Source organism: Octopus bimaculoides, chromosome 29, assembly GCF_046866305.1.
Source record: "Octopus bimaculoides isolate indiv1 chromosome 29, ASM4686630v1, whole genome shotgun sequence".
NCBI classification, from domain to species: Eukaryota; Metazoa; Mollusca; class Cephalopoda; order Octopoda; family Octopodidae; genus Octopus; species Octopus bimaculoides.
In genome coordinates this window covers 19,245,305-19,261,233 of record NC_142956.1, presented here as the reverse complement: position 1 = coordinate 19,261,233, position 15,929 = coordinate 19,245,305, and the positions used below count along the sequence as shown (strand labels likewise).

The following is a 15,929-nucleotide window of genomic DNA, read 5'->3' as shown; positions in this document are numbered from 1 at the left end:
ACATATATATACGACGGGCTTCTTTCAGTTTCCGTCTACCAAATCCACTCACAAGGCTTTGGTCGGCCCAAGGCTATAGTAGAAGACACTTGTCCAAGGTGCCACACAGTAGGACTGAAAACATCCACGTAGGAGTGGCTGTGTGGTAAGTAGCTTGCTTACCAACCACATAGTTCCGGGTTCAGTCCCACTGCGTGGCACCTTGGGCAAGTGTCTTCTGCTATAGCCTCGGGCCAACCATAGCCTTGTGAGTGGATTTGGTAGACGGAAACTGAAAGAAGCCCGTCGTATATATACGTATATACATATATATGTATATGTGTGTGTGTCTGTGTTTGTCCCTGCCAACATCACTTGACAACCGATGAGACCGATAGAATAAGTACTAGGCTTACAAAGAATAAGTCCTGGGGTCGATTTGCTCGAGTAAAGGCAGTGCTCCAGCATGGCCGCAGTCAAATGACTGAAACAAGTAAAAGAGTAAACTGTGAGGGAGGAGAGTAGTATTGAAGGGGTGTGACTTTGTACCAGTTGAGATATTTAAGATATAGAGGAGGCAGTGTCTAGATATAGATTAACAAAACAAACACAAAATAGTTACAGTATAACTTTTTATTCGTTATTCTTTATCAACAAATTTCTCGAAGTCCAACCACAGGCATTTTCAGTAATCAAGTTATCTCAGAGTCAATACTTTTACATTCATGGGATTGAAGTTGGTGATATCAAAGTTAACAAGGGAAATGAAACTCTGATTTTTTAAAAGACAAAATAATGTAATTTGTTGTCATGAAATAAAATTTGACTTTGATACAGTTACACTTGTGGGTGAATACCCACATATATATGCATATGGATTTTTTGAGAGAATGATGTACCACAGGTGTCACACAATGATGGCTTCTTTCCTGTATGAATTCTTTCATGTACAGTTAAGTTAGGTCTATGAGAGCAAGATTTACCACAGATGTAACCATGACATAGTAGTTTCTCTCTGATATGAAAATGTTTATTTTTTCAGAAAATGAAATACCACAGATATTGCAGGCTTATGGCTTCTCTCCTGTATGTGTCCGTTTGTGTTTAGTTAAGACACTTATTTGAGAGAATGATTTGCCACAGATAATACAGTGATATGGCTTCTCTCCTGTATGAATACGTTTGTGGTTAGTGAAATGACTATTACAGGAGAATGATTTACCACAGATATCACAGTGATATGGCTTCTCTCCTGTATGAATACGATTGTGACAAGTTAAAACACTATTTTCAGAAAATGATTTACCACATATATCACAATGATATGGCTTCTCTCCTGTATGAATGCGTTTGTGAATAGTTAAGAGACTATTGGAAGAGAATGATTTACCACAGATATCACAGTGATATGGCTTCTCACCTGTATGTGTCCGTGTGTGCCTAGTTAAAGAACTCATTTGAGAGAATGAGTTACCACAGATAATACAGTGATATGGTTTCTCTCCTGTGTGAATACGACCGTGACGAGTTAAAACATTACTTTCAGAAAATGTTTTACCACAGATATCACACTGATACGGCTTCTCTCCCGTATGGATGCGTTTGTGATTAGTCAAATGACTATTTTGAGAGAATGATTTACCACAGGTATTACAATGATATGGCTTTTCTCCTGTATGAATACGCTTGTGACTAGTTAAAATACAATTTTGAGAGAATGCTTTACCACATATATCACAGTGATATGGTTTTTCCCCTGTATGAATGTGTTTGTGATGAGTCAAGTGACTATTTTCAAAAAATGATTTCCCACAAGTATCACAATGATATGGCTTCTCTCCTGTATGAATACGTTTGTGACTAGTTAAAGCGCTATTTTCAGAAAATGATTTACCACAGGTATCACACTGATATGGTTTTTCCCCAGTATGAATATGCCTGTGCCTAGTCAAATGACTATTACAAGAGAATAATTTACCACAGATATCACAACGATATGGTTTCTTATCTGTATTAATACGTTTATGCATTTTCAAGCTACCAGGTGCTGCAAATGATTCACCACAGATATTACAATGATATCGTTTCTCTCCTGTATGAATGTGTTTGTGTTGAGTGATATTGTTATTTATGACATATATCATAGAAAATAACTTGTCACGTATATAAGTGATATGATTTTTCCATGGTATGAAAACATCTGTGACTACTACAAGAGAATGATTTACCACAGATATTGCAATGATATGGCTTATCTCCTGTATGTGTACTTTTGTGATTAGTCACTCCTCCGCGAATGATTTGCCACAGACATCAAAGGAATATAGTTTCTCTCTTGTATCAGAGTTTTTTGGTTTAGTTAAATGATTCATTATGAGAGAATAATTTGTCATTTATATCACAAAGACATTGTTTGTTTCATTTCCATGAATATGTTTGTGTTCAGTTGAGTCACTATTTTCAGAGAATAATTTAATGCTATCTTTCTTTCATCTGTGATCTTATTTAATATCTAAATCAGCCGGTGAAAACTGTCAAATCTTTCATAAAGTTATCCAAGCTTGTAAAGCAATCACCTTCTCTACATTCCAGACAGTGAAGACAAGAAAAATATTTCACTGTTGTTTGTCATAGATGATTATTTATATAAAGAGGTTGATGTATTGATGAATGCTCCTTATAAATATATCGTCTCCCTTTAGTTGATAAACATATCAGAGGCACATCTCAATGAAATTTCCTGTATGTCAACATGATGTGATATTCTGAAATTGAGAAAGAAACATCAAGATAAAAAGGATAGTTAAATGATACCGTAATTCAACATTGCAAATTTTACAACATTAATACTGTCATCCAGTGGGGGCGCAATGGCCCGGTGGTTAGGGCAGCGTACTCGCGGTCATATGATCGTGGTTTCGATTCCCAGACCGGGCGTTGTGAGGGTCTATTGAGCGAAAACACCTAAAGCTCTACGAGGCTCCAGCAGGGGATGATGGCGAACCCTGCTGTACTCTTCCACCACAACTTTCTCTCACTCTTACTTCCTGTTTCTGTTGTACCTGTAATTCAAAGGGCCAGCCTTGTCACACTCTGTGTCACGCTGAATCTCCCCGAGAACTACGTTAAGGGTACACGTGTCTGTGGAGTGCTCAGCCACTTGCACGTTAATTTCACGAGCAGGCTGTTCCGTTGATCGGATCAACTGGAACCCTCGTCGTCGTAAGCGACGGAGTGCCAACAACTGTCATTAATTTAATGTCCATACTGGCATGCGTTGTAGTTCCCTGATGCATTGAAAGACTTATAGTACAAAAGATTATCATCATCATTGACCCCTTTCGGGAAATATCTGGTTTCATGTAATCAACGTTCCGCTCGGCTCAAAAAGTGCTGGTCATGAGCCAAAATAACTAATATCACCTTAAAAGGAAATTTTTGTCACCTTACCATTTTATCAATGAATCAATGTGGTTATTCTTCGATCGGTTTCCTTTCATTTTACTAATTAATTATGCCACATTACTCTCATTTTATAAATTAATTTCCTTTATATCATTGGTCTTCATAAACAACAGATCACCGTTTCAGTTTGGAATTTATTTAAGCCAAAGAAATATATTTTTCTAATATTGTTATATTTTCGCATCGAAAAATAATTAATTTACAATCTAGAGGTTCACATAATTCTATTATTTACATTATTATTATTAGTAATATTAACACCATAACAGCCTTAAAGTAAATCTTTGTCAACTTACCGTATTCAGATATAAACATCGAGCCAATGATCTGTAATTAATCACCTTAATTAATAATTTAATTGGACCGAGAATGATGTGTTGTAAAAGTTGTTTCCCTTGATATGACTGAATTTCATTGATTCGCCAATAGATGGCACTGATCATTTTGGTTCGTTCCAGTGTTTTCCTTTGTCTCATTCTGTCAGCAACTTCCTCTTCAAGTTTTTTAAAATTCTCACCAGATTATTTTAACAAATTATACTCATTCTTCCCTACCACCTCTTCCAGCATACGCCTTCACCTGATCGCAGTCCTCTTAACGAAGGTGCTATCTTCTACCTGTGACTTTCTGAAGTAGTCGTAGATCCACTTCCGGTCGATTTGTGACTTCACTTCCCTTTCCGTCCTGGTTATTACCGTTCCTGCACATATACTCTTTGATCTCTGTTTCTCTCCTCCGTTTCGTAATTGTTCATTCAGTTGACAGAGATACCAACGTTTACTTTGAGATCTATCTAGTGTCACGGGACCGGCCTTTTCCTCTTCTTCGTCATCACACTTCGAATGTCCAACACGTGATGCGGCATTCCATCCACTGAGACATTACTCGGAGTACTGATCGTGGTCGCCCTTCCCATTTCCCGCTGCGTTGCGAACCGAGTGTTGGCACTCCGTCGAGGTTTCCAGTTGATCCGATCAACGGAACAGCCTGCTCGTGAAATTAACGTGCAAGTGGCTGAGCACTCCACAGACACGTGTACCCTTAACATAGTTCTCGGGGAGATTCAGCGTGACACAGTGTGACAAGGCTGACTCTTTGAATTACAGGTACAACAGAAATAGGAAGTAAGAGTGAGAGAAAGTTGTGGTGGAAGAGTACATCAGGGTTCGCCACCATCCCCTGCCGGAGCCTCGTGGAGCTTTAGGTGTTTTCGCTCAATAAACACTCACAACGCTCGGTCTGAGAATCGAAACCGCGATCCTATGACCGCAAGTCCGCTACCCTAACCACTGGGCCATTGCGCCTCCACTCGTCATAAATAACAACTTCCAAACAGCAATGTTGATGTTGTTTATGAAAACCTGTGATCGAATGTAACATGTCATACAAAGTAAATTAATTTGTGAAATAAGAGTAATGTGGCATGATTAATTAGTTAAATGAGAGGAAACCGATTGAAGAATGCAACATTAATTAATGTCCTGTTGTTTATGAGGCATTTATTGATAAAAGATGAATTGAAGATAAAAATAAAGCAAAATTGAGGCCAAAACATAAAAAATTATTGAAAGTGGGTATAAATAAACATTACATAGGGTAGAAGTACTACACTAGGGTATCTGTAGAAAGTTGAATGTGATTTCGGAATATAACGAGGGAAAATTCAGATCTTGGGTATTTTCCGAAAGTCCCCTCCCCATCTCAAGATTTTCCCAACAAATTACTGCTTGGTGCAGTCCCCTGTCTTACCAGCTTCTTTCAAACGAGCCTATACATGCTAGCATGGAAGAGAGACATTAAACGATGATGGAGATATATGTAAATCAGTTAACATGGGACCCAAGCTGGGATGGGGTGATGATCACAAATTGGATTTGGGACTTGCAAATCTATGGTATCTTAAAAGCACTTGAAGTCTACAAAGTTGCTTCTGTAGTCTGTCAGTTCTGTTTTTGAGAGATGTAAAATAAAGTTTATTATAAACAACACAAACACTTTGTAATTCAATAGCTTTCAATGTGATACCTGTTAAACAGAAATTACATTAAAATAATGAAAATTTAATTACATCTAATCAGAAGTAAGTGAAATTATGCTCAATACAACGAATTTGAAAATCTTTTTTTCCTGGCTTTATTGGTAATTCTCAAATGTTTTAGGTGCGAATTTTACATAAGTAGAAGACGTTTTTTTAACAAATTTTATCCTAAAAATCACCTGTTCCAATTACATGGGCTTTTACGGCACTTGTGTTTACTCAAGTGATACCTTTTAGAAAATGATTTACCACAGATGTCACAATGAAATGGCTTTTCTCCTGTATGTGTACGCTTGTGTTGAGTCAAGTTCCTCCTGTCAGAGAATGATTTACCACAGACATGACACTGATATGGTTTTTCCCCTGTATGAATGTATCTGTGATCAGTCAAGTGACCCTTTTGAGAGAATGCTTTACCACAGATATCACAATGATGTGGCTTTTCTCCTGTATGTGTATGTTTGTGCTTAGTCAAGTTACTTCCATAAGAGAATGATTTACCACAGATATCACAATGATATGGCTTTTCTCCTGTATGTGTATGTTTGTGTTGGGTCAAGTTACTCCTTTGAGAAAATGATTTACCACAGATATCACAATGATGGGGTTTTTCTCTTGTATGTGTATGCTTGTGTTTATTCAAGTTACTTCTTTGAGAGAATGATTTATCACAGATATCACAATGATATGGCTTTTCTCCTGTATGTGTATGCTTGTGTTGAGTCAAGCTATTCCTTTCAGGGAATGATATACCACAGATATCACAACGATATGGCTTCTCTCCTGTATGAATACGTTTGTGACTACTTAAAATGCTACTTGCAGAATATGATTTACCACAGATATCACAATGATATGGTTTTTCTCCTGTATGCATATGTTTGTGTTTAGTTATACCACTCCTTTGAGAGAATAATTTACCACAAATATTACAATGATATGGCTTCTCTCCTGTATGCGTATGTTTGTGTTGAATCATGCTACTCGTTTGAGAAAATGATTTACCACAGATATCACAATGATATGGCTTTTCTCCTGTATGTGTATGCTTGTGTTGAGTCAAGTTACTCCGTCGAGAGAATGATTTACCACAGATATCACATTGATATGGCTTTTCTCCTGTATGCATATATTTGTGTTGAGTCATGCTAATCTTTCGGGAGAATGATTTACCACAGATATCACACTGATAGGGCTTTTCTCCAGTATGCGTACGTTTGTGCTTAGTCAAGTTACTCCTTTGAAAGAATGATTTATCACAGATATCACAATGATATGGCTTTTCTCCTGTATGTGTTTGTTTGTGCTGAGTTAAAGTAGTATTTGCAAAAAATGATTTATCACATATATCACAGTGATATGGTCTTTCTCCAGTATGGGTACGTCTGTGACTAGTCAAATAACAATTATGAGAGAATGATTTACCACAGATATCACAGGAATATGGTTTCTCTCTTGTATCAGGGTTTTTCCGTTTAGTTAGATTATTCATTATGAGAGAATAATTTATTATACATATCACAATAATAATGTTTCTTTCATGTCTATAAACATGTTTGTCTTCAGTTTAGCGACTATTCCTAGAAGACAATTTAAAGTTATGAACTTACTTAATATCCAAATCAGCAGGTGAAAATTTTTAACTCTTTTGTAAAGTTATCCAACTTTAATTAACCTGTGAAGCAATCACCTTCTCTACGTTCCAAACAGTGAAGACAAGAACGATGTTTTACTGTTGTCATAGAATGTATTCATAGAAATTTTGATCTATTGATGAATGCTCCTGATAAATATATCGTCTTCCGTTAGTTGATGAGATGAGATAAAACTATGAAAGGCACATCTGAATGAAGAAATCTCTTGTGTGTCAACATGATGTGATATTCTGAAATAAGAAAAGAAACATCGAGATAAAGAGGATAATTGACATGGCAAATTTTACATCACCACAGTCATCCATTCAATGTTTACAATCCGATGCTTTCTTCATTGTTTTACTTCGATGTTGTGAAAACACCTATCTTTAAATGCTACATCAACCATATCTTTTGCTATACATTCTACTATAACATCAACACTAACATTCATTAAATGTTTGCAGGGGTCGGAGTTCACTGAATCATCGAAAGTCTGGCATAACAACATAAATGTGCTACACCCTAAATTTGTTTCCTCATACCTTTCAAAAAACTCAGCGATTGATATATTTACGTCGAGGAAGCATATTTCTCAAAGGTTTTATGGGATTACTGTAACTTCAAAGGGATCATACAATTTTACAGGGTGCTCCAGGATTCAAAACTTAATTATTAGTCATATTTCGTAATATGCTTATTGTAATGTTATAATATTGCTTTAATTTCTTATTTTATTTCTTAACATGGCTGTGTGGTAAGTAGCTTGCTTACCAACCACATGGTTCCGGGTTCAGTCCTACTGCGTGGCACCTTGGGCAAGTGTCTTCTACTATAGCCTTGGGCCGACCAAAGCCTTATGAGTGGATTTGGTAGAAACTGAAAGAAGCCCGTTGTATATATATATATATATATATATATATATGTATGTATGTATGTGTGTGTGTGTGTGTTTATGCGTCTGTGTTTGTCCCTCCAACATCGCCTGACAACCAATGCTGGTGTGTTTACGTCCCCGTAACTTAGTGGTTCGGCAAAAAGAGACCGATAGAATAAGTACTAGGCTTACAAAGAATAAGTCCCGGGGTCGATTTGCTCGACTGAAGGCGGTGCTCCAGCATGGCTGCAGTCAAGTGACTGAAACAAGTGAAGCAGCTAAGAAGGAAGTCTAGCCGCATACATACATATATAACTTGGACATTATAAATATACAAGGCTATACACAAGTTTAAAACGCGACATTGCTTTTGTTATCTACACTCCACACATTTATAGTTGACAACGTGTGCTGCCACGAACAAGGAAACTAATGAACGAACCTTCATAAGTCGATGACAAGCCCGAACGATTTCACGCCTGTTACGCCATACATAAAAATAATCCAGTGAGTCAGTGTATTGTTTATTTCGCTTCTATCAATCACACACGGTGGAAGGGAGTTCGATCGGCCACTTAAGTCTCCAGACCCCTTTCCTGCCTGACCGGAAGTCCCTTCTCTGTGGACCAAGCAGCTGACAAGACCACACATGTTACAGTCGATCATAGGTTTTCCCAAACAACATTTCAGTTATTTAAGATGAGGAAATGTATTTTCCTTATGTTGTTATGTTTTCGTTTCGAAATAATTACTGTAACACCAAGAGGTTCACATAATAATATCATTTACATTATCATGGCGATATTACGGTACGAGTCCTAAATATCGGCCTTTTCCGTAAAAAGTGTTGGAGAGAAACAGAGAAACGACGTCATAACAACGAAAGACATACAGAGAACGCGGTTTCTTTTGAAGGGTTTAGGGTTAGGGTTAGATTTTATGTTTTAGGGTTTCGGTTACGGAATTCCGTCCCTAACTGTAACCCTGACACTATAACCCTAACCCTAACACCGTAGTGAAGATCGTGTGGGTGTTACGGAAAAGGCCGATCTTTCGCAAAGATCGCCGAAGACACGTTTTACGGAAAAGGCCGATATTTAGGACTCGTACCGTAAGATCGCCCATTATCTTTACTAGTAGTATTATAACTGTTAATGTGTTGAAGATCTTTGTCAACTTACCCCATTCAAATACAAACAACGAGACAGCGGTTGGTAACTAATCACCCTACAATTTACGAGGCACCCATTTTCCAAGTTTAGGAACCTTTCCAAGTTGTAGAAGATGACGATGAACAGTTGTATGGTTTGAACTAAGCTTTATTGCCAATTCTTCAACTGATAATGCAGGATTTTCTTCAAGTAATGCCTCAAGGAGCTTATCATCAAACTCAACTGGACGTCCTGTTCGATCTTCATCATCAAGACTGAAATCTCCACTTCTGAATTTTGCAAACCATCTTCTGCAAGTTCTTTCATTCAAGCATTCTTTCCCATAAACTGAGTGTATGTTTCGAGTCACTTCGGCGGCAGAGTTTCCTTTTCTGTACTCATAAAGCATTATGTGCCTCAAATGCTTTTTAGACACTTCCATGTTAGAAAGGCTTTTAATCAAAGAAATTTTAATTCTATTATTCTGTAAAATAATATTTAGTTACTTTAAATGTACACAAATGCATAAAAATATTTTTTTATTCCATTAGACATTCTAAAATGCAACTAAATTTCATTCAATTCTTTAAAAAAAACGGTAAAATCGGACAGAACATAAGGGATGAACCGATATAATTTAATTGAACGGAGGTTGGTGCGTTGCAGAAGTAATTTCCCTTGAGATAATTCTACTCTTCCAATTCTCTCATAGGTAACTCAACTGACCGGCTGCATTCATTCCAGTGTTTTTCTTTGTCCCATTCTGTCACCAAATTTACCTTGAAGTTTTTTTTCAAATTCTCACCAGATTATTTTAAAATTTAGCACAGTAATATCGTATACCGAGTTGAATTGCTGAAGTCAATTCACTTTTTCCAGAAAATTTGACGTTATCAATATATGTTAACATACTTTGTATGACATGTTACGTTCGATCACAGGTTTTCATAAACAACAACAATATTCCTGTTTGGAAGTTGTTATTTAAGACGAGTGGAAGCGCAATGGCCCAATGGTTAGGGTAGCGGACTCGCGGTTTCGATTCCCAGACCGGGCGTTGTGAGTGTTTATTGAGCAAAAACACCTAAAAGCTCCACGAGGCTCCGGCAGGGGATGGTGGCGAACCACAACTTTCTCTCACTCTTACTTCCTGTTTCTGTTGTGCCTGTAATTCAAAGGGTCAGCCTTGACACACTGTGTCACGCTGAATCTCCCCGAGAACTACGTTAAGGGTACACGTGTCTGTGGAGTGCTCAGCCACTTGCACGTTAATTTCACGAGCAGGCTGTTCCGTTGATCGGATCAACTGGAACCCCCGACGTCGTAAGCGACGGAGTGCCAACAATTTAAGACGAGGAAATGTCTTTAATTGTTATGTTTACGTTTCGAAGTAATTACTGTAACATCGAGAGGTTCACACAACTCTATTATTTGCATTATTATCACCATTACAGCCTTAAAAGTAAATCTTTGTCAACTTACCGTATTCTCATATAACATGGAGTTTAATGGAACGGATGTTGATGTGCTGTAGAAGTTATTTCCCTTGCGATAATTCTATTCTTTAATTCTCCAATAGATGGCTCTACTGACTGGCTGGATTCGTTTCAGTGCTTTTCTTTGTCCCATTCTGTCAGCAAATTTACCTTTCAAGTTCTTTTTCAAATTCTCATTAGATTATATTAAAATTTAACACAGTAATATCCTTTTCCAAGCCGAGTTGTTAGAATTCTTTCACTTTCTTTTAGAAAAATGTTTTTAAAAAGGCTTAAATTCTGATCATTTTCAAGCAATAAGGAAACCTAATTTGGAAGCTGTCATTTTATGCATGGCTGCACATTTTGTCAGCTTCCTTAAAATAGCACGTGTTATCAATATTTATTAACAGCATGTGTTTTGTAGTTTGACACATTCAGTATGCATTTAATGCGATAGCACGAACTTAAAAGAGTTATTGATAAAATGTTAGTAACTGCTATTTTTAGCACACCTCACAACCACCTCAATGACAAAAAGAAACTAGTAAACATTAGTATGCATTTAATATTCGTTTAAAGCAAATGCGGCGAACAACACCTTACAAATGAAATATTTTAAAAAAACCCAGTTTATAAGTTCATATGCTCAACTATGAACAGACAGGTAAAACAATTTGTTTCAATATATTTGTCAACAGATGCTTTCTCACAGACAAAAGATCCCACATGTTCCACTTCTTACTATGGAAACAGGTACGAAAGTGCCTGTGGCTTACGATTGGCTACAATTACCAAAATTTCCACACTTCAATTGCTAAAAACTCTTCTTTTATTGTTCAATTCAAACAGAATTGATGCTGGCAGCTAAACCAAGTACATCACTCATGGGATGATAAAGTGGGAGAGAAGATGAATTCGATATTATATTGATGTAGTTTTTCCCCAGTTTGAATACTGTTTCCAAGTGAAGCGATATTCCACCAAGTTCAAACATGTTCACACAGAATACTGGAAAGAAATATTTCTTCTATGACAATCATTTATAAGCGTCACACATTGTCAATATCCAATTGTAGAAACCCTGTTACAGCAGATAGTCATGCTTGGTGCAGTCTCCTGTCTTACCAGCTTCTTTGAAACCAGTCTATAGATGCTAGCATGGAAGAGAGATGTTAAATGATGTTGTTGATGATATATGTAAAATAGTTAACATGAATCCGACAACATGGACCCCTGCTGAAATGCGGTGATGATTATAAATTGGATTTGGTCCTTGCATATTTATGGTTTCTTAAAAGCACTTCAAGTCTACAAAGTTGTTTCCTTTTACTGCAAGTTGTGTTTGTACCTAGTCAATTCTTGGGTGTTCTTACATGGTGATGTGTCTTGATTCTCAAGGAATGTTTAAAACTAATTTCTATGTATATCATTCCAACATAATCTACATATCAATGTCTATTTTTCCATGTTTGTGTGGTTTGTCTTTCATTATAAATCTCAAAGAGAAATGTACCAAAAACTAAAGATAAAGGTAATTCTCATCAACAACTTTTCATGTGATCATCATTTGATAAGAGATACAGCAGTATGTTAACGATCGGACATAATTTCTTGTGGGCAAGAAATATGGAATAAAGTTTATTATAAACAACACAAACACTTTGTAATTTAATAGCTTTCAATGTGATACCTGTTAAACAGAAATTATTTTTATTTCGTGAAAATTTAATTCAATCTAATCACAAGTAAGTGAAATTATGCTAAATACAACTAAACAGAAAATCTTTTATCCTAGCCATTTGGCAATTCTTAAGGTGCAAATTTTACATAAGTGAAACATTTTTTGAAGAAATTATATCCTGAAAAATCACCTGTGTCAATTACACAGGTGCACAAATTACATGGGCTTTTACGGCGCTTGTGTTTAGTCAAGTGATACCTTTTAGAAAATGATTTACCACAGATATCACAATAATATGGCTTTTCTCCTGTGTACACTTGTGTTGGGTGAAGTTCCTCCTGTAAGAGAATGATTTACCACAGACATGACACTGATATGGTTTTTCCCCTGTATGAATGTATCTGTGATCAGTCAAGTGACCCTTTTGAGAGAATGCTTTACCACAGATATCACAATGATGTGGCTTCTCTCCTGTATGTGTATGTTTGTGTTGGGTCAAGTTACTCCTTTGAGAAAATGATTTACCACAGATATCACAATGATGTGGCTTCTCTCCTGTATGTGTAAGATTGTGGTTAGTCAAGTTACTTCCATAAGAGAATGATTTACCACAAATATCACAATGATATGGCTTTTCTCCTGTATGTGTATGTTTGTGTTGGGTCAAGTTACTCCTTTGAGAAAATGATTTACCACAGATATTACAATCATATGGCCTTTCTCTTGCATGTGTATACTCGTGTTTAGTCAAGTTATTGCTACACGCGAATGACCTACCACATATGTCACAATGGTATGGCTTTTCTCCTGTGTGTATACGTTTGTGTTGAATCAAATTACTCCTACACGAAAATGACTTACCACAGATATCACAACGATATGGCTCTTCTCCTGTATGTGTACGTTTGTGTTCAGTTAAAGTAGTCCTTCGAGTGAATGATTTACCACAAATATCACAATGATATGGCTTTTCTCCTGTATGTGTACGCTTGTGATGAGACAAGTTCCTCCTATAAGAGAATGATTTACCACAGATATCACAATGACATGGCTCTTCTCCTGTGTGTGTATGTTTGTGTTGGGTCAAGTTACTCCTTTGAGAAAACGATTTACCACAGATATCAAAATGATATGGCCTTTTTCCTGTTTGTGTTTGTTTGTCTTCAGTCAAAGTGCTATTTTCAAAAAATGATTCATCACACATATCGCAGCGATATGGTTTTTCTCCAGTATGGCCATGTCTGCGACTATTATAAGAGAATGATTTACCACAGTTATCACAGGAATATTGTTTCTCTCTTGTATCTGGGTCTTTTAGTTTAGTTGAATTATTCATTATGAGGGAATATTTTACACATCACAATGTTTCCTTCATGTCCATAAACATGTTTGAGTTCAGTTCAGTCACTATTTCTAGAAAAGAATTTAAAGCTGTGTTTCTTTCATCTGTGATCTTACTTGATATCCAAATCAGCAGGTGAAAATTTTCAGCTCCTTTGTAAAGTTATCCGACCGTAATTAACCTGTAAAGCAATCACCTTCATGTTCCAAACAGTGAAGACAAGAACAATGTTTTACTGTTGTCATAGAATGTATTCATATAAATTTCGATGCATCGATGAATGCTCCTGCTAAATACATCTTCTTCCCTTGGTTGATGAAACAAAATAAAAATATGAAAGGCACATCTGAATGAAGAAATTTCCTGTGTGTCAACATGATGTGATATTCTGAAATAAGAAAAGAAACATCGAGATAAAGAGGATAGTTAAACGATACAGTAATTCAATATTGCAAATTGTACTTCAACACTGTCATCCATTCAATGTTGGCAGGGGTCGGAGTTCATTGAGGCAGTGGCTATGTGCTTCCAAAAGTTGAATACTGTCCAAATTACTGACTCCACATTTCTTGAATTTCAAGAAACAGATTGTGAATCGGTCTCACAATTTGCAGACGATATAGTTGGACTCCCCGTTTCATTAACAATACCTAATTCATCAAAGCAAATTACCACCACTTGTATCGTCCGACAAGTTAGTTAAATGTTCGCAAATGCCCGTCTCCAGTTTATTCTATGTGTTAGTATTAACCATTCAAAAATAAATAATTCTTCCTAATTTTTTGCATACTTCATTTATTTTGTATATATTTTTTATCTGCACAACTTCTGGTCCCGGGCCAAAATCTGAAACCATCATCATAATCATTAACATTTTCGTCAACTTAACGTTTTATCAATGCCTCATAAACAACAGAACATAAATAAGGTATAATTCAATCGGTTTCCTCTCATTTTACTAATTAATTATACCACATTACTCTCATTTTACAAATTAATTTACTTTATATAACACGTAACAGCCGATCATAGATTTTCATAAACAACAGATCAACATTTCAGTTTGGAAGTTGTTATTTAAGACGAGGAAATGTATTTTCCTGATGTTGTTATGTTTTCGTTACGAAATAATTACTCTAACATCGAGAGGTTCACGTAATTCTATTATTTACATTATTATTAGTAGTATTATTATCACCATAACAGCCTTAAAGTAAATCTCTGTCAACTTACCGTATTCAGATAAAAACAACGAGTCAGTGCTCGCTAATTATCACTCTAATATATAATTTAATTGAACGGATGTTGATGTGCTGTAGAAGTTATTTCCGTTGAGATAATTCTATTCCTCAATTCTCCAATAGATGGCGCTACTGACTGTCGGGATTCGTTCCAGTTTTTATTTTTCTTCGCCCCATTCCGTTAGAAAATTTACCTTTGAAGTTTTTTTTCTAATTCTCATCAGATTATTTTAAAATTTAACACAGTAATATCCTGTTCCAAGCTGAATTGCTGCAGTTATTTCACTTTTTTCAGAAAAATGTTCAGACGGAGTTCTATGTATTCAACTTCCCACTCGCATCAAAGATTGCTGACCCTAGGCCAAACTTTGAAACCCGCATCGTCATTGCTATTATTAATATAACATTTAAGAAAATCTTTGTCAACGTTTTATCAATGCCTGTGTTGGCACTCCGTCGAGGGTTCCAGTTGATCCGATCAACGGAACAGCCTGCTCGTGAAATTAACGTGCAAGTGGCTGAGCACTCCACAGACACGTGTACCCTTAACGTAGTTCTCGGGGATATTCGGCGTGACACAGTGTGACAACGCTGGCCCCTTTGAATTAGAGGCACAACAGAAACAGGAAGTAAGAGTGAGAGAAAGTTGTGGTGGAAGAGTACAGCAGGGTTCGCCACCATCCCCTCCCGGATCCTCGTGGGGCTTTTAGGTGTTTTTGCTCAATAAACACTCACAACGTTCGGTCTGGGAATCGAAACCGCGAGTCCGCTGCCCTAACCACTGGGCCATTGCGCCTCCACTATCAATGCCTAATAAACAGCTAATGTGATATTCATCAAAAATCCGTATAAAAAAGTTCTGACAAGAATAGGTGGAAAAGAATTCCGTTTACATAATCAGCTTGATCGGTCACCTTCCTCTGTCGGTTGAGTAAAGTGTCATCCAAGCTGATGTTTATCGATGATTAAATTTGATTTGCAACACCTGTGCGTATTAATCAGCCTCACTTTAGTTGGTAATTGTCATCAACAACTTTTCCTGG

The 15,929-nt window shown here is 36.7% G+C and overlaps 3 protein-coding genes across 6 annotated transcripts; all 3 read right to left on the bottom strand.

The window, feature by feature from the left end:
- Window positions 1-597: 597 nt before the first annotated feature.
- On the bottom strand, window positions 598-4,517 carry LOC149130426 (uncharacterized). The gene is made up of 2 exons (XM_089345105.1): window positions 3,741-4,517; window positions 598-2,744 (listed from the first exon to the last, which is right to left on the bottom strand). Exon 2 carries the CDS (start codon window positions 2,121-2,123, stop codon window positions 1,050-1,052), a length of 1,074 nt encoding a protein of 357 aa, XP_089201231.1. The 5' UTR covers window positions 2,124-2,744; window positions 3,741-4,517; the 3' UTR covers window positions 598-1,049.
- Window positions 4,518-4,917: 400 nt separating this feature from the next.
- LOC106880328 (uncharacterized) lies at window positions 4,918-11,028 on the bottom strand. 4 transcript variants are annotated; one of them, XM_089345081.1, is made up of 3 exons: window positions 10,627-11,028; window positions 9,175-9,628; window positions 4,918-7,367 (listed from the first exon to the last, which is right to left on the bottom strand). In XM_089345081.1, the coding sequence occupies exon 3, from the start codon at window positions 6,972-6,974 to the stop codon at window positions 5,658-5,660; it is 1,317 nt and encodes a 438-aa protein (XP_089201207.1). In that variant the 5' UTR covers window positions 6,975-7,367; window positions 9,175-9,628; window positions 10,627-11,028; the 3' UTR covers window positions 4,918-5,657. The 4 variants fall into 4 exon arrangements, with proteins under 4 accessions (XP_089201207.1, XP_089201208.1, XP_052833994.2 ...); XM_089345082.1 differs by having other exon boundaries at window positions 9,175-9,596; XM_052978034.2 differs by lacking the exon at window positions 9,175-9,628.
- A 141-nt stretch (window positions 11,029-11,169) lies between these two features.
- LOC149130425 (uncharacterized) lies at window positions 11,170-15,890 on the bottom strand. The gene is made up of 2 exons (XM_089345101.1): window positions 14,879-15,890; window positions 11,170-14,033 (listed from the first exon to the last, which is right to left on the bottom strand). The coding sequence occupies exon 2, from the start codon at window positions 13,637-13,639 to the stop codon at window positions 12,551-12,553; it is 1,089 nt and encodes a 362-aa protein (XP_089201227.1). The 5' UTR covers window positions 13,640-14,033; window positions 14,879-15,890; the 3' UTR covers window positions 11,170-12,550.
- Window positions 15,891-15,929: the final 39 nt, after the last annotated feature.